This window comes from Pelophylax lessonae, assembly GCF_965119305.1.
Source record: "Pelophylax lessonae genome assembly, chromosome: 3".
NCBI lineage: Eukaryota > Metazoa > Chordata > Amphibia > Anura > Ranidae > Pelophylax > Pelophylax lessonae.
Window position 1 is genome coordinate 656,270,028 of NC_138770.1, and position 24,267 is coordinate 656,294,294.

The following is a 24,267-nucleotide window of genomic DNA, read 5'->3' on the forward strand; positions in this document are numbered from 1 at the left end:
GGAGGCACCATACTAACACGCGTACAATCGGCAGATCCTTCGTCCACCGACGTTTGTATGCCGACGATCGGTACGTGTGTACGGGCCTTTAGGCTTCGTTCACATGTGTGGCTGTGGGGAAGTAAAACTAGGAGGTTGAGTCGCAGTTTTACTGCCCCTCTAACTACCTGCCTAATCACAAAGGCTCGGTTCACACCTATACATTTTTTGGGGCTTTTTGCAGAAACACACTACAGTTCATTTAACATGGTTTCCTATGGGACACGTTCACATCTGTGCTTTTTTCAGCCACTGCGTGGTTGGAAAGGGTCAGGGACTTTTTATTTGATTTTTTTTTGGTTCGATAGACTTCAATGGAGAAGCTGCAGAAAAGCATGTAGTGCATTTTTGCCATGCTTTTGCTGCGATTTGCGTTTCTGAATCTGCCCAAAAAAAAAAACAATTTGGCCCCAAAAAAAAGCATATAAAATGCAAAACCCAAATCAAGGCAAAATCGGGGTAAAATCGTGTGTGCAAAAATGCAAAACATACAACAAAAAGCACTGAAGAAACGATCAAAAGCAAACTGCATAGGTGTGAACCGAGCCTTGGATAAAGACTCCCATGGCTGTACACATGCCACGGCCAGGGCTGCTGTTAGAAGCCACAGGGCCCCATACAGCCTACCTAGCCCCCCCCCCCCCAAAATATATCATGTGGTATGTGTCCAACTTTGCTTGCAACCATCCAACATTGAAAGCGTGTACCTGCGTTTTCTAGGCTTTGTTTTAATGTGGTATGTTTATTTGTTTATCCAGCTGTAAACTGGAGCTGCTAAATGCTTTCTTACCTTAAATTTATAACCATTACAGCCTTTAACCTTTAGAGGTATCCCCCGGTTATCTGTAGATCTTTCTGAAGTGAAACCCAGTGCCAGCTAACCAGCCCTAATTTATCAATTCCTGATTGCTTAATTGGATAAGCCCCCACCCCAGGTCTAAAAGTATATAAGTGCAGCATCACTTGGGGACAGCACATTTGCAGGGGGGCACATTTGCTTTTGGGGGGCTCTCTTCTCTAAGTGGGGGGGACGATTTCTACAAGTGGCATTGCACTTCTGATTCTGCACTTCAGAGAATGCACAAAGTGAATGAACACAGGAAAGGCTGAGATATACACCACATATACTGCAGGTGATCTCCATCAGTTTTTTTTTTTTTTTCTCACCTCTTCAGCTCTATCCTGGTAAAATGCACTCTCTGCCACTTCTTCTGACTGCCCTATCCTCCATCCTTAAATTCTCTCTACTTCACCCCTCTTCTTCACCCCACAGCTTATATATATCCTCACTTCTGTCCTCACCTTATTACTGCACTCACCATCTCCTGCTATTTCTAAATCCACATGCACACAAATCTTCAAGGACACTGAGGCATGTCCCTTCATATAACTCACACTCTCATATTACCACCCTCACCTTTCTGCTTCTCCTGGCCTCTGGAGACATATCCCCAAACCCTGGGCCTACATCTACCCATGCTCAATACACCACCTACCCTACACCCTCTGGCTGCAGTCGCAGGCAGCACAATCTAGTTCCTATCTCTCTTCTTCCCAAGACTGGACTCCCTTTCTCTTGCGCCCTTTGGAACGCCCGCTCTGTCTGTAACAAACTCACCTCTCTCCATGACCTTTTCATCGCTAATTCATTTAATCTACTCGCCATCACCGAAACCTGGCTTCACGAATCCGACACTGCGTCTTCTGCTGCCCTATCCCAAGGTGGTCTTCTATGGACTCACTCTCCTAGACCCAACGGACGCAAGGGAGGGGGTGTCGGGATCCTTCTAGCCCCACATAGCTCCTTTCAGGTACTTCAGCCGCCTCCCTCTCTGTCACTCTCCTCATTTGAGGTACACTGCATTCGTCTTTTCTCCCCTGTCTCTCTAAGGATAGCTGTGATCTACCGCCCCCCTGGACCAGTATCAACCTTTCTTGATGACTTCTCCGCCTGGCTACCCTACTTTCTCTCTTCTGAAATCCCCACAATCATTCTTGGCGACTTCAACATCCCTATTAATACTAACACTCCCACCACTTCCAAACTTCTCAATCTAACCTCCTCCTTTGACCTGAAGCAATGGATACATGCTTCTACTCACTCTGAAGGCAATATCCTTGACCTTGTTTTCTCCCACCTATGCACCCCGCACAACTTTTCCAACAATCCTTTCCCTCTCTCTGATCACTACCTTATTAGTTTCACTCTTTCCCTCTACTCCACCTCCTCTCCCTCCAGCTACCGTACAGTTACCCGCAGAAACCTACGCCATCTCAACCCTTCTCTTCTCTACTCTGCTACCGACCACCTCTATGACAAAATCGCACCCCTGTCCTGCACCAACCTAGCCACTTCTGTCTACAACACTTCACTCTTAGCCTCCCTGGACACATTGGCCCCCCTCACCACACACCGAATCAGGCCCAGACCCCTTCAACCTTGGCAAACCGATAACACTAGAAGTCTGAAAAAGCATAGCCGTGCTCTTGAGCGCCTATGGCGTAAGACTCGGTCTCAGAATGATTTCAACCAATATAAATCCGCCCTCCAAAAATACAATTCCAGTCTCCACACTGCCAAACAGACCTATTTTATCACTCTCATTAACAGCCTGTCATCACGCCCCCGGCAACTCTTCGCTACCTTTAACTCTCTACTCCGTCCTCCACTACCCCCTCCCACCGACTCACTCACTGCCCAGGAGATTGCCAACCACTTCAAACAGAAGATTGACACAATTCGTAAGGAGATCGTTGCTGTTCAGATACCTTCCTCCATGCCTTATGCTTCACGCCCACAAGTGCGATCATTACTTCCCTCATTCAACCCCGCCACTACAGACGAGGTTGCTAAACTACTTGCTAACGTCCACATAACAACCTGCCCTCTGGATCCTGTTCCCTCTCAAATGCTACGTTCACCTTCTGGCCCTATTCTACACTCTCTAACCCACATCTTCAATCTCTCTCTCTCTTCTGGTATCTTCCCCAACTCTCTAAAACATGCACTAGTCAGCCCCATACTTAAAAAGCCCTCACTGGACCCAACCGATCTGAACAACCTACGCCCTATTTCCTTGCTCCCCTTTTCATCCAAACTCCTCGAACGTCTAGTCTACAACCGACTGTGCGACCACCTTGCTGAGAATAGCCTCCTTGATCCCCTTCAGTCTGGATTTCGGCCTCAACACTCCACTGAAACTGCACTCCTAAAGCTGACAAACGATCTGCTAATGGCCAAAACCAATGGACAGTATTCTGTACTCCTACTTCTGGACCTTTCTGCTGCCTTTGATACGGTTGACCATCCCCTCCTCCTCAAAAAACTCCATGCCTTTGGTCTCCATGACTGTACTCTTAACTGGTTATCTTCCTACTTATCTAACCGCACCTTTAGCGTTACCTACAATTCTACTTCCTCCTCTCCTCTTCCCTTCTCTGTTGGAGTTCCCCAAGGCTCTGTTCTTGGACCCCTCCTATTTTCAATCTACACCTCCTCTCTAGGTCAGTTGATAGCCTCCCACGGCTTCCAATACCACCTCTACGCTGACCAGGGGCGTAACTACAGGGGTTGCAGGGGTTGCAATCGCTACCGGGCCCCATGCTCCAGGGGGCCCGGTAGCAAACCAGTGGGTGAACTTCCAGGATCGCAAAGGTCACACTTGCGACCGGACCCTGGCATTGCACCACTGTGGGGAGGCCCCAAGATTGCAGGAAGTGGGCCCACAAGATTGCAGGAAGGGGGCTCACTGTAGAACTTGTGAAAGAATCCTGCTGCGGGACCGTAATAAAAGGCCATGCAACGAGTGTAAAGAGCCCCAGGATTAGTGGGAAGAGCCCTGGGCTTAAAAGGTAAGGGCCCCGGCCAGGGGTCTGGGGGGCCCTTCATGGTTACTTGCATCAGGGCCCTGAAGGTTCTAGTTACGCCTCTGACGCTGACGATACCCAAATCTACCTATCCACTCCTCAGCTCTCTCCCTCAGTCTCCTCACGTATCACTAATTTACTATCAGATATATCGGTCTGGATGTCTCACCACTTCCTCAAACTCAATCCATCCAAAACCGAGCTTATAATTTTTCCTCCACCTCGTGCCCCTTCCCCTGATTTCTCCGTCAATATCAATGGCATTACCATCAGCCCATCCCCACATGCCAAGGTCTTAGGTGTTGTCCTGGACTCTGAACTCTCCTTCAAACCCCACATCCAATCGCTGTCCAAATCTTGCCGCCTCAGCCTCCGCAACATCTCCAAAATACGCCCCTTTCTAACCAAAGACACAACAAAACTCCTAGTTCACTCCCTGGTCATCTCGCGCCTCGACTACTGCAATTCCCTTCTCATTGGCTTACCTTTACACAGGCTATCCCCCCTTCAATCCATCATGAATGCTGCCGCCAGACTCATCCACCTCACCAATCGCTCAGTGTCCGCTGCTCCTCTCTGTCAAGCCCTCCACTGGCTTCCGCTCACCCAACGAATTAAATTCAAAATAATTACAACATCTTACAAAGCAATCCACAGCCTAGCCCCCAGCTACATCACCAGCCTCATCTCAAAATACCAACCTAATCGCTCTCTTCGTTCCTCTCAAAACCTCCTGCTCTCTAGCTCACTCATCACCTCCTCCCATGCTCGCCTCCAGGACTTTTCCAGAGCCTCTCCAATCCTATGGAACTCCTTACCCTTATCTGTCCGATTATCCCCCACTCTATTAGCTTTTAGGCGATCTCTGAAAACCCTCCTTTTCAGAGAAGCCTATCCTACCAACCCCTAACAAATGTACCTCCTTTTTCTCCATCAACCCATCCCCCACGGTTATTGCCTTTTGTTTCACTTGACCCTCCCTTCTAGATTGTAAGCTCTAACGAGCAGGGCCCTCTAGTTCCTCCTGTTTTGAACTGTATTGTAACTGTATTGTCTTCCTTCACATTGTAAAGCGCTGCGCAAACTGTTGGCGCTATATAAATCCTGTATAATAATAATAATAAAGACAATATTTTAACTTAAAATACACTGAAATCAATATTAGCGGCCCTTTAATTGTTTTTTACATTTTAAAAAATATATATATACATATATCATTTTTTTTTCAAATGTTAAAAATGTTTACAATTATTTTATTTGACATGTTTTTAAATTAATGATTACAATGTTTAATTATTATTTATTTATATACATTGTTATTTCTCTTACGTCCTCTGACAGTCGCCACCCACTCGTACAGTCTTCACTTATGGGTATTGACCTTTTATCCACAGGAGCACTGTCAGAGGACTCAGAGAAAGGAATTTTACGGTAAGATTTTACAAAAATTCTGTTTTTTTTACAGGACAGGGAAGCCTGCAGCTCTGTGGGGGATTGGGGGGGGGGGCACAGGTAAAAGGGTCACACAAGAAGGGGGGGGTCAGAAGCAGGCAGAAAAGGGAGGGGGGTCGGTGTCAGAGGAGCAATTACAAGAATGATGCCCTGTGTCTCTGTCTCTCCCCGCAGCAGCTGAAATCTGGCAGATGGGGGAGAAACTGTCTTTCAGCTGCTGCAGGGAGCCGCACAGGGCTTCCTTCTGTAATTGCCCCTCCGCCTGACTGCACCGATTCCCAGTGCTGTTGGGGCCCACCTGTGTGCCTGGGCACCCTACAGGAGGACTGGTGCCCCCCCCCCCCCCTATCAGTGGTCCTGGCCACGGCCACAATGCTGTGCTTTGTTGCTGCTGCTGCAAAACCTAAACAGCATGTCTCTTTCGGCTGGGGCGGTGTCGCCACCGAACGTGACTAATGCAGTTCTATGGGGCTTATATGGAAGGTGAATCAGCACTTATGATAAAAAACAGCAGCTAGCAAAGAAAGTGTAAAATATACATACACAAGAATATAAACAAAAAGAATATTGCAGTGCTGAAAATATAATAAAAAAAATGTTCTCAAATAAATGGTATAGATGACATGACGTTTCTCGTGACAAAAGTTCATATAAATGATGTGACAATATTCAGTGGGTGTGATCCAGTGTACCAGTAAATTCAAACGATGAGAAGGAAAAACATAATCTCCAACACCAAAAACGAATGAAATGCTAACTCACCAGAGCCAAATGCTGTCTAGGTTATAGGACAGCAAACGAGTGTTATGCGACCAGCAAACGAGTGTTATGCGACCAGTCTCAGGATTTCCAGGGCATCAGTATAGTCAGCAAATTCCGGCCTCATGGGTAACCTCCAATGCAATGATAGACTCAGCACATCATGCAAGGGTTAAATTTGCAAAAAAATGGGAGAGGCTCATAGTGCAGTATGAAATAAAATCAATTTAATAAAAAAAAATATATATAGTGTATCACTGGTACAAATTGCAGTGTACATATGATGTTAAAAACAAATAACGGTAAAAATGAACTCGCATATAAAGCCACCACTAAAGGAAAAGTGATGGCTAGGACCTTCCACCCTAAAATTACACTTACCTCCATCTTCATGCCCGGGGTCACCTGAAAAACAAATGGATAATGACAATTTTTCTTTTTTTACTTACCTGGTTTAGAAGATAATATACTCACCTTACTTCCTCTTCCTCCCCTCGGCTACCACGGCGATTCGTCACTTCCTGGCTTGCAATGATTCCTGGGAGCTGAACGTCATCGCTCCCAGGAATCTATGCGCCTGCACCGGCCCCAACGTCAGTTCCGGTGCAGGCGCCGTCATACCTTGCTAAACAGCTTCTGGGCATGCCCAGAAGCTGTGCAGGGATGACGCTGCAGCCCCGGAAGTGACGGCGGGCCGGTGCAGTGCATCGTGGGACCGAAGAGGACACAGAAGAGGATCGCGCTGGCTTCAAGCTGCCCACACCTGGGATGGCAGTGCTGGACAATACATTTTCAAGGTAAGTATTTCTTCTAAAAGGTAAGTGCAACCCGGGACAGATCAGAGGCTATCCATTATGGAATGTACTAGCCCTGACTGTCCCGGGGGTATTTTTATTAAAAAAAACGTTCCCAGGGTGGAACTCCGCTTTAAGTGTTTGAGATAAGAAGTTCTATGGAGCTGCACTGCAACCGAGTGTAGCTCACGATTGCAGCGCGGTAGTATAACAATTACAAGGTTAAATCAGGTGGTAAGGTAGCATTATATCGACTTCTGTCCGCCTGTTAAACACCTGTAAAGAGCGACCCAAGCGTGGGTTTCCCTGCTGTTAATGCGAACAAGCCCTAAATCAATGTTTTTTTATTTTTTACAGTCATTGATAACTATGTATGTAATCAATTTATTGATACAGTACATATATAACCAGCATAAATTGATTGAATAGCTAACTAGACTTTCTCTTTCTTTTGTTTGGTATAGCGCCTCGCCTCTGTTGGACTGGATGCCAAAAACACCGTCTGCATTTGGGATTGGCAGAAAGGCAAAATTCTGGCTACAGCAACTGGCCATTCAGACAGGGTATGGAACCGAATACACCCCGTGTTCTAATCCGTGTCTTTAGTCGGTGTTTGATATTATGTCTGTGTATTGCTGTGATAACGTGTACTGAGGATGTGTGTTCTGTTAAGAGGCAGAGAGATAAAAACTGCCAGAGGACAGATAATTACCCCACATTTTCACCATGAATATAGAAATTCAAATACTTCCTTTAGCTTTTGTACAGAGACTTCAATTTGAAAAGGTACTTAATGCCAAACATAATAATGAGTGCCACTTCCAGCACAGCTGGTCCCGTCAGCCTATTGAATGTCTACTGTATTATGTACGGCTGGTCCTGGCTCAGCAATCACTATACTCATTGCTTGAATACCAGCCTGTAATACCTTAATTACCAGGCCAATTTTCAGTTTCAATGCTGTGATAAAAAAACAAATTCACCTAATACTGTATGGTAAATAGTGGTGCTAGAAAGGAGAGAAATCAAATCTCATCATAATGGAATATTATAAAAGACAGCGCTACCAGGAATGTGAATAAATAAATGATACAATCCTTAAATAAATAATACAAAAAATCCAATTCATAAATATCAAAGATGTATAAAGTGCACTAGTGATAGAAAATAAATAAATATATATATATATATATATGTCATTTAATACATATAAAGTGCAATATATCCAAAATAATTGAGGTGCTTAATTGAAACAGTGCTAGATAAAGTGCAGTCCAAACAAGATTATTACAGTAGTCCACTGAAATATCAAATAAAGTGCTAGACAAAAAATATGCTTAAAGTGCTCCACGCAGTTAGAAGTGCTCCAAACGACCCTTTTGGGGATCCACTCACCAGATACTAGGGATAATCAAGCCTCAAAGAGCAGTGGTTCTCCAAAATAGCCCGTGGGGATGAATAGGTCAGCGCACCTCCAGACAAGCCTCCAACCTTAAATAGTAACCCCCTCTCGGTTAGGCACTCAGAAAGGAAGGGAAGGAGCCAGACATAGTGAAGCCCGCAAATATTTATTTAAATTAATAACTTTAAAAAACTACTCACAAAGGTAAATGTTAAGACAGCGTTGTAGAAACCACATAAAACATACAGTGCGTCCACTTCCGGGAGCGCTTGCCGGCGTGCGTTCCACGGGATACAGGAAGTGACGTCGTGTGGTTTGCCGTCCCCCAGGAAGTACGTCGATGCATTTTGCCAGCCTACAATGGGCGTTATCAAAGACATTTTTGTAAATCTCATCATAACCTGTGCATGAACAGTGTAAACATTTTTTTAAAAAATTGCGGCAAAAAAAATAATCACCACGTGAAAAAATGTGCAATAAAGTCCATATGACTCATACATGAGCAAAATATTTTCCAACGATTGGTTCGTGATGGATAAATAAAGTTCTTAAATACCTCCACACCACACCATGTGATAAACGTGCCACCACTTCCCGGTTGGGGTCAGACTCACCAGATCTGTTTGCCACACATTCTCATGTCTGGAAAATTGAGCATTGTACCCAGCAGGGTTGTAGCAAGAAACCTCGATAATCAGCCACTGATGTGTAGGAGAAAAAGAAGAGCTCCGATAGTGCAATATGTATTAATAAAACCAATTCATTTATTAAAATAGAACCTTCAAACATTAAAGGATAAGTCCACCCTAAAATTAAAATCCCTGCATCTATAGACCTCCTCGATCTAAGACAGGTTACCTATTTAGCCCTTGTTCTGGACATTTTATAGATAGGCAACTACTATCCTCATATTGATTAGTTGTTCCAAATTAATAACTACTGTAGTAGGGAACAGACACATAAAGATACACTCCACATTTTTCCAAAATAACTGTTCCTCCAGCTGTTTAATCTGCATGCTTCTTAGTCCCCATGGATCTTTGGGTAACCCTGTTACCCATTGTGGATTCCTGTCCACTTGAACCTTTTATCTAGGGCTCAGTATAGGCAGAACCACACCTTCGGTTCATATATTTTCCTAGAGCTCCTCTTGCGCTGGGCATTTTTGAGGGTCTTACCCTTCTTCCCTTACTTAATTTAATGCCCATAATAACTGGCCAGTCTTTTCTCTTCTCTACATCTGTCCATACCTTCTTGCCTCTAAACTACTATTACAGCAGATGTGTGCTTCATATAACCTGTTACCAGCACTATTCTTCCCTTTCTTATCTATAACACTCCGATGGACAGTAGACAGTGACAACATATCCTATAACCACCAATCAATACAGTTTGATTAAGGGGAGTAAAATGGGTACCCTTTGTCCCGAAAATGCTTACCGATCGAGGAAGTCTGATAACCCAAATCTAAGCAAAAGGCTTACCTCAGCCGGCTGATTATCAGAAATTGCTGGATCGTCTCAAGCTTCTCATTTCGGATTCTTAGGGTCACCTGGAAATTCCCTCCTGGCTGGCTCGCCATCTGTTCTGGACATTTTAAAGATAGGCAACTCCTATCCTCATATTTATTAGTGGTTCCAAATTAATAAAAACTACTGCAGTAGGGAACAGACACAAAAAGATACACTCCGCATCTTTCCAAAATAACTGTTCTGTTTTATTTGACGCAATTGAAGGCTTTTATACACATGATTACGTAGGTATCACATTATTATTACAATTGTACTTTAATGGTAACAAGGGGCGTAACATAAGTAGGCTCATTCTAATCAGGACTTGAAAGAATACAAACATGTAATGAAAACATTTTTAGTGCCGTGTGCACAATGAGTGCAGTGTGCAAAACATACAAAATATAATACAATAATATACAGGATGTACTCATTTCCGCTACACCCTGTAAAGAAGAAATCAGTATACATACCTTTTTTGAAGCCGATCCGCCCCGATCGCCAGCTCTGCAGATGACACGGCTGACAACGGCTGTGAATGGGAAGTGACGTCGTCCATAGAGTTACTATGGTGCTTCTGTTGTCGGCTGTGTCCTTTGCACCCGCCTCCACAGCGAAGCTGCGTCTGACAGCTCAGCGTGGGATCGGGTCGGATCCGCTTCAAAAAAGGTAAGTATACTGATTTCTTCTTTACAGGGCTAGATAGGTTAGTGTTAGATTGAGGAGGTCTATAGATGCAAGGATTTTAGTGTTTAGGGTGGATTTATCCTTTAAACTCACACATTTACCAATATAAAAAAAGCATATAGTAAATCATAAACTGGCACAACCTGATCCTGGTGGACACAGTGTGAAGTTACTAGTATCTCACTCGACCAATGTAGCCCTGCCGGAACGTCACTTCTGGTTTCTGCGTCACTTCCGGTTGCCGTACAGTCACGTGCCGATGCATTTTGTCATTATGACTTCGTCCAGGGATGCTATGATAGTTTGGCTGACGGGGGTGGGGGGTTACAACAACATAGAGGTTGGTAATAGTACACTAGATATAGCATATGCAGGTCATACACAGGGGGACTAGGAGGTGAAGGGGTTAACGTACAGGTCACAAACATTGAGAGGATGGAGACGAAAGGGGTAATAGGTGAAGGGGTTGACAAGCTGGTCACATACAGAAACTCAATGGAGGTCAGTCGTGTAGGAGACGAGGGGGGTGAAGGAATTAAAGAGATCTGCACAATGATTCAGGAGGTAATTAAGGAGTCATTCATTCATTGGTACCCGTTTCTCCCCCTGTGACAAATCACAGTGATATTAAAGAGGAGCTTTAGGCTCCCCAAAAAAAAAAAAAAATTAGCAGATACAAATACTTTAGCTGCGTACTTTTAATATTAGAATACTTACCTGTCCAGGGATCCAGCGGTGTCCTCACCCAAACGGATTCTTCAATCGGCTATCAGGTGATGGCGCCGCCATCTTGATTAAGGAAAACTGGCAGTAAGTGTATTTTCACAGCTGGTTGCCTACTGGTTGCATGCACCAAGCGCCCCACACTTAGTGAATAGGCTGCAGTCTTCGAGGACCTGTGAAGTGTCCCAGAAGTCTGTGGGGGAATTTCTTCATACATTTAGGCCAATATCTATTCTGCTACATATTAAAAAAAAAAATCCCAGTGGGCGAATACTGATTGTTTTAAGTGAACGTTATAGCGCCTTGTTGTCTGTACTGTGAGATGTTTTTTACTAAGGGATGTAATGGTTTTTATCCCCTCTTTGCAGGGAAATGAAAAAAGGCACATCCCCACTGACTGGACAGAGCTCTGCATTGTGTACATAGACAGAGCTCTGTCCTCTCTTCCTCCTCGCGGATCAGCGGGTGCCGGCGGTCAATTATTGGCCGACACCCGCTGATCGGCTTGTGCTGTGGCTAATCCCAGCACAGCCGAGACACAAGTGGCCTGCACACACGCCCTACCTGGAAGTGCCAGATCACATACTAGATATATGATCTGGGACAGGGGAGCTTCTCTGCCACTGTACTCCTACATGAAGCGGTCATTAAGTGGTAACGCTTTAACCACTTTACCACCGGAGGATTTTGCTGTCTTACGTTCAGGCCACTTTTTGCAATTCGGCACTGTGCGACTTTAACTGACAATTGCGCGGTCATACAACGCCGTACCCAAACAAAATTTACGTCCTTTTTTTCCCCACAAACAGAGCTTTCTTTTGGTGGTATTTGATCACCTGTGCAAAATTTCATTTTTTGCGATATTAATTAAAAAATGCTACAATTTTGAAACAATAACAATATTTTTCTACTTTGACAGTTAAAAAATATCCAATATATTCAATTTTTGTCATATATTTAGGCCAAAATGTATTTAGCTACATGTCTTTGACAAAAAAATTCTCAATGAGCATATTTTTAACCGCTTTATGACCGGAAGGTTTTACCCCATTCCTGACCAGGCCATATTTTGCGATTTGGCACTGCGTTATTTTAACGGACAATTGCGCGGTCGTGCAACGTTGTACCTAAAATAAATTTATGTCCTTATTTCCCCACAATTAGAGCATTCTTTTGGTAGTATTTGATCACCTGTGCGATTTTTACTTTTTGCGCTATAAACAAAAAAAAAAGCAACAATTTTGAAAAAATAACAATATTTTTCACATTTTTTTATATGAAATTCCCCCCAAAAAATGTAAAAATCAAACTTTTTTATCATTTTAGGCCAATTTGTTTTCTGCTACATATTTTTGGTGTTTTTTTTTTTTTTAACGAGTAATGGCGGCGATCTGTGATTTTTTTTTTTTTTTGCGGGACTGCGACATTGCGGTGGACAGATCGGACCCTTGACTGACATTTTTGACACTTTTGGGGGTACCAGTGACATTACTACAGTAATCAGTGCTATACATATGCACTGTTACTGTAAAAATGACACTGGCAGGGAAGGGGTTAATTTTTATTGGAGAGGGAGGGGTTAATGTATGCCTGGTGCTTACTGACGTGTGTGGGGGGAGGTGACTGAGTGACACAGGGACAGATCGCAGGTTCAGCTATGCTGAACCCTGCAATCTGACCCTGCCTGTCACTTCGGAGATCCGCCCGCTTTGTTTACACAAGTGAGCGGATCTCCAAACTCGATCCCCGGCGGTCGGGGAAGAGCAGCGGTGATCGAGCGAGCATCCGGCGGTGCGTGCGGGGAATGTCTGGTGATGTAGGTCTACGTCGCCAGATGATAACGAACCACTTTGTCAACGTGACTGGTCGGCAAGTGGTTAAAAAAAAAAAAAAACTTGGAAGCTGATTGGTTTCTATGCAGACCTGCACCAGTTTTTGTGCTCTCCAGTTTTAGTAAATCAGCCCCATACTGTACATTTGAGTAATCCTGTGTGATGTATTTGTAAATATCACTCTAGGTGCATGCATTCATGTAGGAGAATGTCAGCTAGCTAGTCAGTAAATAGGCCCCTATTCACATCTGAGCAATTTGTTGCAGGTTTCCTAAACCTCAGCTCCCACTATGAACCACAAGTGAATTGCAGAGGGAACCGTACCACATTCCTGGGCAATTCACATGCGATTCAGTGCGGTGTGATTTGAGCCCATTTGTTTTAATGACAAGTAGTTTGTTGATGTATATTTTATTTTTGATTATCTTATGTTTTTGCAGAATTTTTGGTCTTCCTTTATATTTAGACTCCTGAAGAAGCGGTTTAAGACCGCAAAACATGTCAAGCAAGCAAGGCCGAGCCGCAGATTATAACCCATATGCAGTTTGTTCCATCTAGCTTGGGTTTATACGCTATTCGGTCTTTATCGGAATTGATCAATTGTATTGATCATGTAACTTATCTGTGATTGTAATTGTTGATTTTATTCAATACTTTTTGTAATAAATATAGAAGCCTGAGATAGAATGAATTCATAGAGAGGTACCAACATTCAAAATTGTATAGCTAAACTAGGTAAAGGAAAACCAGGACCTAAACTCCCCATACAGGTCCAGGGGGCACAGGGAATAGGGGTTGGGGAAAAATGGAAGAGCTGAATTTTTCAGGTACTATAAGCCTCGGTTCACATTACTGCGGCTGCGGCGTTCGCATGTAATGTCGGAGCGCACTGCTTCTTCATTACATGCGATCAGCTGTGCGGTGCGAGTTTAGCCATACGCTTTGTATGGCTAAATTCGCACCGCATCCGCAGCAAACACGCACAGGACCCTTTTTGGCAGCCGCATCAGGATCGGATCGCACAGCGGTTCACACTTGTGCGATCCGATCCTGTGCGAACTGCAAGATCGCACTGCGATATGCGATCAAACTGGGGGTGTCGTTAAGATTACATTGACACCCCCAGCGTATCGCATATGGCAGTGTGAACTGCCGGGGGTGCGTTTGCGATGCGGGAACAGGCTGCGGATTCGCAGCCTTCCCGCATCGCATAAGTGTGAACCGAGGCTAAAATAGATAAACCAAAATAGTTTCTAATTTATTCAAAACATATTAAAATCACAAAAGACATACAAAAATACAATTAGTGCAGAAGTGACAATACATATCAGAATTGATTATCCCATATTGGAAATACAGGCATTCAAGCTTATATCCCTCAACATGTTTCACGGTATAGCCCGCTTCTTCAGGAGGATTTACATATCACGCATGTTCTAATGATGATAATAAAGTATAATTAGTAACAGTAATATATCCTCATGTATATGTAGGAATAGGGGAAGGAGTGACCTCACCTGAAACCAGTGCCCACCAAGAGTCACGCCCACTAGGTCGAGCCACCAACACCAACAACAAAAGGTGTTGGTGGCTCAACCTAGTGGGCGTGACCCTTGGTGGGCACTGGTTTCAGAAATCGAATGGGCTCAGATTGCACTGCATTACACAAAATACATGCATGCACCTTTTTTGGAGTCACACCGCAACTGGATCGCATGGTTGTGTTGTACTATGTGATCCAGGGGAGGCAAACGCATTGCGCTGCGACTTGTGTTTGAGGTGTTGTTAACTTTGTATTTGACATCCGCAGCAGATCACAAGGGCAGTGCAATTGGAATACGGTGCAGGAAACATGCACGGATTGCGGCGTTTCCTGCGGCACGTTAGTGAGAACCTAGGCTGAACTGCAAAAACATTTACCATAAAGATTCCCTTTATATGCGATTGGTGCTTTTTCACACCTGAGTGTCCTGCTGCTGTGGGATATCACATACCTTCTTCAGACTTGCCCAGGGCAGCCAAAAAATGTCTGTGTGCAATATACACACACCACTATATATTACAATATAAGTGTATCTCACAGTTCTTTGTTTTATTTTATTTATTGACAGATATTTGATATTTCCTGGGATCCATATCAGCCCAACAGACTGGTCAGCTGTGGGGTAAAACACATAAAGGTACGTTTTGGAAGGTTCTTTTCTAGTGTTGCCTGAGATTATTTGCAATTAAAGCGCTGTTCCAGCTGTTAAAAAAAAAAAAAAAAAAATTAAAAGTCAGCAGCTACAAATCCTGTAGCTGCTGACTTTTAACCACTTTACCATCGGAGGATTTTGCTGTCTTGCGTCCAGGCCACTTTTTGCGATTCGGCGCTGTGCGACTTTAACTGACAATTGCGCGGTCGTGCGACGCCGTACCCAAACAAAATTAATGTCCTTTTTTTCCCACAAACAGAGCTTTCTTTTGGTGGTATTTGATCACCTGTGCGATTTTTACTTTTTGCGCTATAAACAAAAAAAGAGCGTTTATTTTGAAAAAATAACAATATTTTTAACATTTTTTTATATGAAATTCCCCCCCAAAAAATGTAAAAATTAAATTATTTTTAAATTTTTGGCCAATTTGTTTTCTGCTACCCATGTTTGGTAAAAAAAATCACAATAAGCGTATTTTGATTGGTTTGCGCAAAAGTTATTGCGTTTACTAACTAAGGGAAAGATTTCTGTCATTTTTGGTGTTTTTTTTTAACGAGTAATGGCGGTGATCTGCGATTTTTTTTTTTTGCGGGACTGCGACATTGCGGCGGACAGATCGGACCCTTGACTGACATTTTTGACACTTTTGGGGGTACCAGTGACATTACTGCAGTAATCAGTGCTATATATATGCACTGTTACTGTAAAAATGACACTGGCAGGGAAGGGGTTAATTTTATTGGAGAGGGAGGGGTTAACGTATGCCTGGTGCTTACTGACGTGTGTGGGGGGAGGTGACTGAGTGACACAGGGACAGATCGCAGGTTCAGCTATGCTGAACCATGCTATCTGTCCCTGCCTGTCACTTAGGAGATCCGCCCGCTCTGTTCACACAAGCGGGCGGATCTCCACACTCGATTCCCCGACGATCGGGGAAGAGCAGCGGTGATCACCGCCGCTCCTCCCCTGGCCCGACTCCCGCTGTGACTGAAAACAGCGGGAGCGCCGCCTACAGGGGGAGGAGTCCAGCGACGTAGGTCTACGTTGCTGGATGATAACGAGCCACATTGCTGCAGTAGCAGCAATGTGAGCAGACGTCAAGTGGTTAAAAAAAAAAATTAAAAGTCAGCAGCTACAAATCCTGTAGCTGCTGACTTTTAATATATAAACATTTACCTGTCCAGGGAGCCCGCAATGTCAGCACCGCAGACGATTTTCGGATCGATGGTCAGGTGCTACCGTTGCCATGCATTCTATGGGAAACCGGCAATGAAGCCTTTTGGCTTCACAGCCAGTTCCCTGCTGTGCATGCGCAAAACGCGCTGCGCATTCTAATTGGCTCGGCAGCGGGGAAGGAGGAGGAGGACGGAACTTCCGAAGGACAGCGCAATGACGCTGTCTTCCAGAAGTGGGGAAGGGTACCTGTCAAATACAGGTCCCTGTTCTCCCCTCCCTCCTGTAAGGTGCCAAAGGTGGCATCGGGGGGGGGGGGGAAGAAGCAGATGAGCGGAAGTTCCACTTTTGGGTGGAACTCTGCTTTAAAGTATAACTAAGTATAGCAGATTGCCATATCATGAATACCTAGATGTAGGTGGCCATCATCCCAAAAATAGTAACACACAAAATTCCCCTAGGGTGTGAGATTATGTGGGCAACCTAAACCTCTAAATGAGTATACAAATTTAGATAAAAATATAATTTTATTGTACAAGCATTAAAATTGCATAGAGTAAATGGACCAATATTTAAAAGAACTTGATAAGTCACGGCTAGCAAAAGTCAGTCATGTACAAAAGAGACTACACAAGCACATACGTTCCAGAGAGACCCAACACGTTTCAAGCGTACCCTTCTTCAGGGTTCTGATGGAAATGGCTTATCAAGTTCTTTTAAATATTGGTCCATTTACTGTATGCAATTGTTTGCATGCAATTTTAATGCTTGTACAATAAAATTATATTTTTTATCTCAATTTGTATACTCATTTAGATGTTTTAGTCACCCACATAATTCCACACCCTGGGGGAATTTTGTTTAACCACTTAAGCCCCGGCAGATTTTACCCCCTTCCTGACCAGGGGGTATTTTGCGATTCGGCACTGCGTGACTTTAACGGACAATTGCGCGGTCGTGCGACGCTGTACCTAAACGAATTTGACGTCCTTTTTTTCCCACAAACAGAGCTTTCTTTTGGTGGTATTTGATCACCTGTGCAATATTTTGATCACACGATATAAACAAAAAAAGAGCGTCAATTTTGCAAAAATAACAATATTTTTCACATTTTTTTTATATGAAATTCCCCCCCAAAAAAATGTAAAAATCAAAATTTTGTAACATTTTCGGACAATTTTTTATGCTACATATGTTTGGTAAAAAAAATCGCAAGAGCGTATTTTGATTGGTTTGCGCAAAAGTTATCGCATTTACTAACAAAGGGAAAGATTTTTGTCATTTTTGTTGTTTTTTTTTTTGCGTAATGGCGGCGATCTGCAATTTTTTTTTGAGGTACTGCAACATTGCGGCGGACAGATCGGACCCTTGACTGACATTTTTAACACTTTTGGGGTTACCAGTGACATTACTACAGTAATCAGTGCTATACATATGCACTGTTAGGACTCTTTCACACGGGCTTTCCGTGTGAGAGCTCCGCTGCGGTCCTTTTTATTTTTTCACGGAGCGGATGACATTTCTGTCATCTGCTCCGTAGGTCCGCATATCATCCCATCCGTTTGCGGATAATATGCGGACCTAATGTAAGTCTATGGGGATTGCGGATGTCAGCGGATGACACCGCTGACATCCGATTTTCCTTCCTTTCCGTTTTTTGAACGGAGGAAAAATAGGGTTCTGTTCCGTTCGAAAAAACGAAACAGAACTGAAAGGAAGGAAATCGGATGTCAGCGGATGGTATTCCGCTAACATCCGCAATGCCATAGACTTACATTATGTCCGCAAATCATCCGCAAAAAAATAGGATGATTTGCGGACATACGGAAAGCCCGTGTGAAAGAGCCCTTACTGTAAAATTACACTGGCAGTGAAGGGGTTAACTTTATTTGAGAGGGAGGGGCTGTGTGTGTCCCTAGGGGTGTGATTCTAACTGTGATTGGCTGTGGCTTGAGCTGTAGGAACAATGATCAATGGTCCTACATAGTAAAACCGTATGATCATTGTTTCTACACAGAGGAGAATGACAGGCGGCTTGTTTACATTAGCCGCCTGCCTTTCTCCCTCTTCACCGACGATCGCTGAGTGACCGGCGGACATCGGGTCCACCGGTCACACTCGCGGGGGGGTCTGTGACCACGCGGGAGCGCGCCTCCAGCGGCGCGCGGGAACTCCCCAGAGCCTCACAGGCTAGTGACGTACCCATACGTCACTTTGCCTGTGAGGGGCTGACCGCCGCAGTATATGTACTTGCGGCGGTCGGCAAGTGGTTAAGTATAACTCAAGACAAAACATTCTTTTTTTTTTTTTAAGTTTTGGATGGAGTGGAGAGGGATTAGAACACTCAGTTTTTATTGCTGTCTGCGCCCCCGTTAGGCCTGGGTCACTCCTATGCATTTTTTGGTGCTTTTTGCAGAAACACCCTACAGTTCATTTAACATGGTTTCCTATGGGACAAGTTCACATCTGTGCTTTTTCAGACTCTGCGTTTTTGGAAAGGGTCAGGGACTTTTTAAAATGAAAAACAGTGCTTTTTCTTGCTTTTTTGGTTAAATAGACTAGCTGCAGAAAAGCATGTAGTGCGTTTTTGCTAAGATTTTGTTGCGATTTTGCCGCGATTTGCATTTTTTAATCTGCCCAACAACAAGTTGGCAAAAAAAAAGCATAAAAAATGCAAGATGCAAAATTGCAGTAAAATCACGTGTGCAAAAACTTAAAAACGCACAGCAAAAAGCACTGCAGAAATGGATCAAAAGCAAACTGCATAGGTGTGAACCAAGCCTTAGGGAGATTCACCCTCTCTATTTGTCCTGTTTACCATTAAATAAAAGAAACCCCAAATTTTGGGTTGTCCCCAGAAAAGTAATAGAGGGGAAATCTTCCAATGGAGACACTAGTTCTGGAGACCCGGGGGGGTCCCCAAGGAATTCCCTTATTTTGCAGGGATTTTCTCTCACTTCCTGTTTGGCTATGGGACAGGAAGTGAAGGGAAATCTCCCCAATGGGACACGGATGGCAAAAAATTGACAGGGGTTATAACCCTCCTTTACTCTATCTAAAATGAAAAATACGTTTTGCCTATAGTTCTACTTTAATATTCAGTTTTTTAAAGTATTTTGAGGGTTTAACAAAGAAAAAAACTACATTTGGTAGACATGTAAGGTGTGCATATGACTTAAAAGAACACAACATTGTACAATAAAAAATTTTGAAGGTTATTTTTCTTTTTCAGCACAAATGTATAGGAACAATGGCCCAGTGCTGACTGTAATACTCAGCATAGTAAATTTGCTGCAGCGTGTGTATAGTCCCTTCCAACTGCATGTTATGTTTTAGGTGGACAGTTGACGGGTGGTGGTAAAACCACGGCTCAACTGACAGTTTTTACTACCCACCTGGCCACCATGTGATAGGCCTAAATCTTGGCCATACATTGCTTGAATTTTAGCCTGGTGAACCTGACAAACATCAAGTCGTGGTCTGTCCTGCAAGCAGGGCTGGGACAAGGGGGGGCCAAGTGGGGGGGCTTCCCTGGGCACTGTGGTATCATGTGAGGTGGGGGGAGTGCTAAAAGGAGATTAGAAGGGGTAATTTAGGGGGGCGGCAGGGGGAAGGTATTGTTCTAGGAGGGGGAATTGGGGGGGGGGGCTAAGAGTGGTGATTTGTGTTGAAGGGGAAGCAGATTTGTGCTAGAAGGGGAATTTGTGCTGGGTAGGGGGCATTTGAACTGTGTACGACAAGGAGAAATTTTAGGGGTAGAAGATTTGTGCTTGGAAGGATAATTGTTTCTGAAGGGTGGGCATTTAAGCTTGAAGGGGGGGGTCAAGAATTGGGGGGATTTCAGCAGGTGAGTGGATTTGTACTGGGGAAGAGGGGTAATTTCATTTATGCTTAGGAGATAAGCATGCAGATTAGTGCTATGTTTTTTTTGGGGGGGGGGGGGGATTCCTCTAGATGACCTTGTCCTGGCACTGCCTACAAGCACCACCCGGCTTGACAAAGCTGAGCTCAGTGAAAACTTATCAGCTGAACAGTGACTGCGTCCAATCAGATGCAGACACTGTTCTGGTATTTAGGGAGCCGCGGGTGTTGGGGCAGTCTGAATACAATAGCTGGCCGGGGGGATCCCTCCATCCTATTCTGTTTAGTGTGGATGGGAGAATCGATTGATTTTTGCCTTGTTTAGTTTGAGAGAAATGTAGATGTGTATAATTATCTTTAGGCTTTTTTCATGTGGCTGGGTAGCTGGGTCCGCCGGACTCCTGAAACAAGAATTAGCGGATTCTTGCTGCTGGAATCACCGGGTTATGCAATCGGAAAGACCACTCAGCCCATTTAAACAAATGGCGGGCTGACAGCGGGCACTGCTGTTGGCATGTAGTCGCACACAGAGAGGATAGTTGCGGTTAGCTACAGATGTCTGAGGCTGGGCGCAGCTGGCTGCTTCTTATTGCATAACCAAGTCATTCCAGCAACAAGAATCTGTTAATTCCTGCCACAGGAATCCAGCAGCCACAGCTAAACAGCCGTATGAAAGATGCCTACAGCAGGCCATACATGGGTCGAAGTTTTGCCGGTTCAGCAGGGACCAGCCAAGTTTCAATCCTTGTGTGGGCACCCTGGTTGCACAGAAGGTGAGCTACCGATCGTCTTCTGTACAACCAGCCTGCCGATTATAGCCAGCAGCACTGATCATTGTATTCTGATGTTTGGGAAGGCTCCCCTTTGTCAGAAATCAATAGCTCAGCGGGAGTGATTCCCCCATCCACATATTCAAGGTGGAAATTAGACTATTTTATTTTTTTGCTCAACCCGCTGGTTGAACAAAAATCAAATGATGAATGTATGGGCTGCCTAAATATGCAGAAAATAAACGCGCACTATGTGATAACACCTATAACTCTCCTCTGCAGCTGCTGTTCAGAAGGTGTGAAACACCTACAGAAACGTAATTAAATCTTCTATCACAGCGCATGCAGAGTATAACTGATATGTGTGAAATACAAAACATGTGGGTGAGAACCAATTAGTCCCCAAAAGTATATAATATTCCAAGGAACAAAATACCAGAAATAGTTCATTCCATCTTAAAGTAAAACTATAGGTAAATATTTTTTTTTTTCATTTTGGATAGAGCAATGGAGAGTAGTGACCCCTGTCAGATTTTTTTTTCGCCATCTTTGCCCCATTGTGGAGATTTCCCTTCACTTCCTGTATCTAGGCAAACAGGAAGTGAGAAGAAATCCCTGCGAATTAAGGGAATTTGTTGGGGACCCTCAGGTCACCAGAACTAGTGTCCCCATTGGAACATGGTGTGGAAAGTTGGGCCCCCCAAGGATCTGTCCTGGGACCAATCCTGTTTAATTTATTCATAAATGATCTAGAGCAGCCTTTCTCAACCTTTTCAGTGTAGAGGAACCCTTAAAATAATTTTCAGGTCTCAGGGAACCCCTGCTAAAAATGACTATATTTACAACTCATGATACATTCGTGTGATGGTCAGTGGGGTGAGTGCTCCTTAAATTTGTAGACATTGGGAAGAATTACCTTCTTCCAGATAGCTAAAAAGATTAATGGTTTCAGGGGAACTTATCTGGGAGGCAGAAATTGCTCATTGCTCAAGGAACCCCTAGCAACCTCCTGGAGGAACCCTAGGGTTCCACGGAACCCTGGTTGAGAACCACTGATCTAGAGAATGGGATAAACAGCTCAACCTCCATATTTGCGGATAATGCCAAATTCAGCAGGGCAATAACTTCTACACTACACAAAATAATGGGGTGGGCATCTACATGGCAAATGAGGTTAATGTTGGAAAATGTAAGGTAATGCACTTGGGTGCCATAAATATGAACGCAAGTTACTCACTAGGGGGAGAACCTTTGGGGGAATCTAAGATGGAAAAGGACCTGGGGGTCCTAGTAGACGACAAGCTCAGCAGTGGCATGCAATGCCAACTGCTGCAAGCAAAGCCAACAGAATACTGGGATGTAGGGGATTCACTCCAGAGATAAGATGATAATTTTCCCACTCTATAAGACTCTGGTCTGGCCGCATCTGGAGTATGCCATCCAGTTCTGGGTACCAGTCCTCAGTAAGGATGTGTTACAGCTAGAGATAGTCCAGAGAAAGGCAACAAAGCTAATAAAGGGACTGGAGGATTTCAGCTATGAGGAAAGACTATAAGCATTGAACTTATTCTCTCTGGAGAGGGGATATGATATCAATGTACAAATACCGTACTGGTGACCCTAGCATAGGGAACAAACTTTTCAGCGAAAGGGAATATAAAAGGACTCGTGGTCATTCAATAAAATTAGAAGAGAAGCGGTTTAACCTTAAACTGCGTAAAGGGTTCTTTACCATCAGAGCGGTAAGAATGTGGAATTCTCTTCCACAAGCAGTGGTTTCAGCAGGGAGCATTGATGTTTCAAAAAGCTATTAGATGGGCACCTTAAAGACCACAACATACAGGGGTAAAGGATGTACTATGGACAGCAAACACACACACATGCACTCATCATAGGTTTAACTGGATGGACTGGTGTCTTTTTATTCAGGTTCACTAACTAGGTAACTATGTAACATTTCCACTCTATTACTTTTCTGGGGACAACCCAAAATGTTGGTATTTTCTTTTACTTTCACTTTCAAAGATGATGGTAAACAGGGTGAATCTCCCTAAGGGGCCTTTCACAGGGGCTTTACACCCGGCAAACTCCGCTCAGCAGATCGATCTGCTGATCCCTGCTAACCAGGCAGATGACAGGTCTGTCTCTGCTCACTGTGCTGAGACAGACCTGTCAGATCCCCGCTCTCCTCTATGGGGAGATCGGATGAAAATGGACCACCTGTCTGTTTTCATCCGATCCGATCCTCCATACGGAAAATAGGATTACCATCTCGGATCGGATAGCAGTGGGTTTCAGTGGACATGTCACCGCTGACATCCGCTGCCCCATAGGGGGTGCATGGAGCATCCGATCAGGTCCACCTGATAAACTGACAAAAAGGGGCCTTGCTGAGGCACAGACACCAATAAAAACTGACAACTGACCAATCCATCTCTACTCTATCCAAAACTAAAAAAAAAGTTTTGCCTTATACTTTAAATCTTCTTCATAGTGTCATTCTGTGCTCAATAATTCATAAGTAAAGTGCTGGCGTGCTCCAAAAAAACCCCCAAAAAACCCAAAACTTTGCAAAAAAAACAAAGCTTTATTACATAACTTTCTTCATAAAAGTGCTTTGTGCTCACTATTCCACACATAAAGTGCTAAAGTGTCATTCTGTGCTCAGTAATTTATAAGTAAAGTGCTCCAAAAAATATCATGCAATGAGAATGTGGCACACACCCCTCTCGTGCCCCTACTCACCAGAGAGAATGGAACCTCAGCTTTGCGGCATTAGGGTCAAACACGCTTATATCTGGTGAGGGGTTACTCCAAGGATCTCCTCTCTCCTCCTGTATCTCCCAACCATTACCAGAAATAAACAGCTGCCGCTGTGGGTATCGCTCGTTTCTCACCAGGATCAATCAAGAGAGAGAAACTCAAAGTGTAGTAATTTGATTTATTTATAAGAAAAATTAAAATGACACTTACAACAGGGAAGATAATAATCGCTTTGCAGAGTATAGGTGAGTAACACTATGAGAGTTTCTTTCCCTTGATTGACCCTGGTGAGAAACGTGCGATATCCACAGAGGCAGCTGTTTATTTCTGGTACCGGTCGGGCGATACAGGAGGAGAGAGGAGATCCTTGGAATACCTCCCTTACCAGATGTTAGCGTGCTTGACCCTCATGCCGCAAAGCTGAGGTTCTGTCCTCTCT

At 44.0% G+C, this 24,267-nt stretch overlaps 1 protein-coding gene across 6 annotated transcripts in view; it reads left to right on the forward strand.

Annotated features, from left to right (window-relative positions):
- The window catches only part of EML6 (EMAP like 6), a 321,021-nt gene that overhangs the window by 80,975 nt on the left and 215,779 nt on the right, over nucleotides 1–24,267 (forward strand). For all 6 annotated transcript variants that reach the window (XM_082249282.1, XM_082249283.1, XM_082249284.1 and 3 more), the window contains exons 3-4: nucleotides 7,376–7,474; nucleotides 15,178–15,246. In XM_082249282.1, the coding sequence (XP_082105408.1) occupies nucleotides 7,376–7,474; nucleotides 15,178–15,246 (168 nt within the window). The remainder of the gene's footprint in view (nucleotides 1–7,375; nucleotides 7,475–15,177; nucleotides 15,247–24,267) is intronic.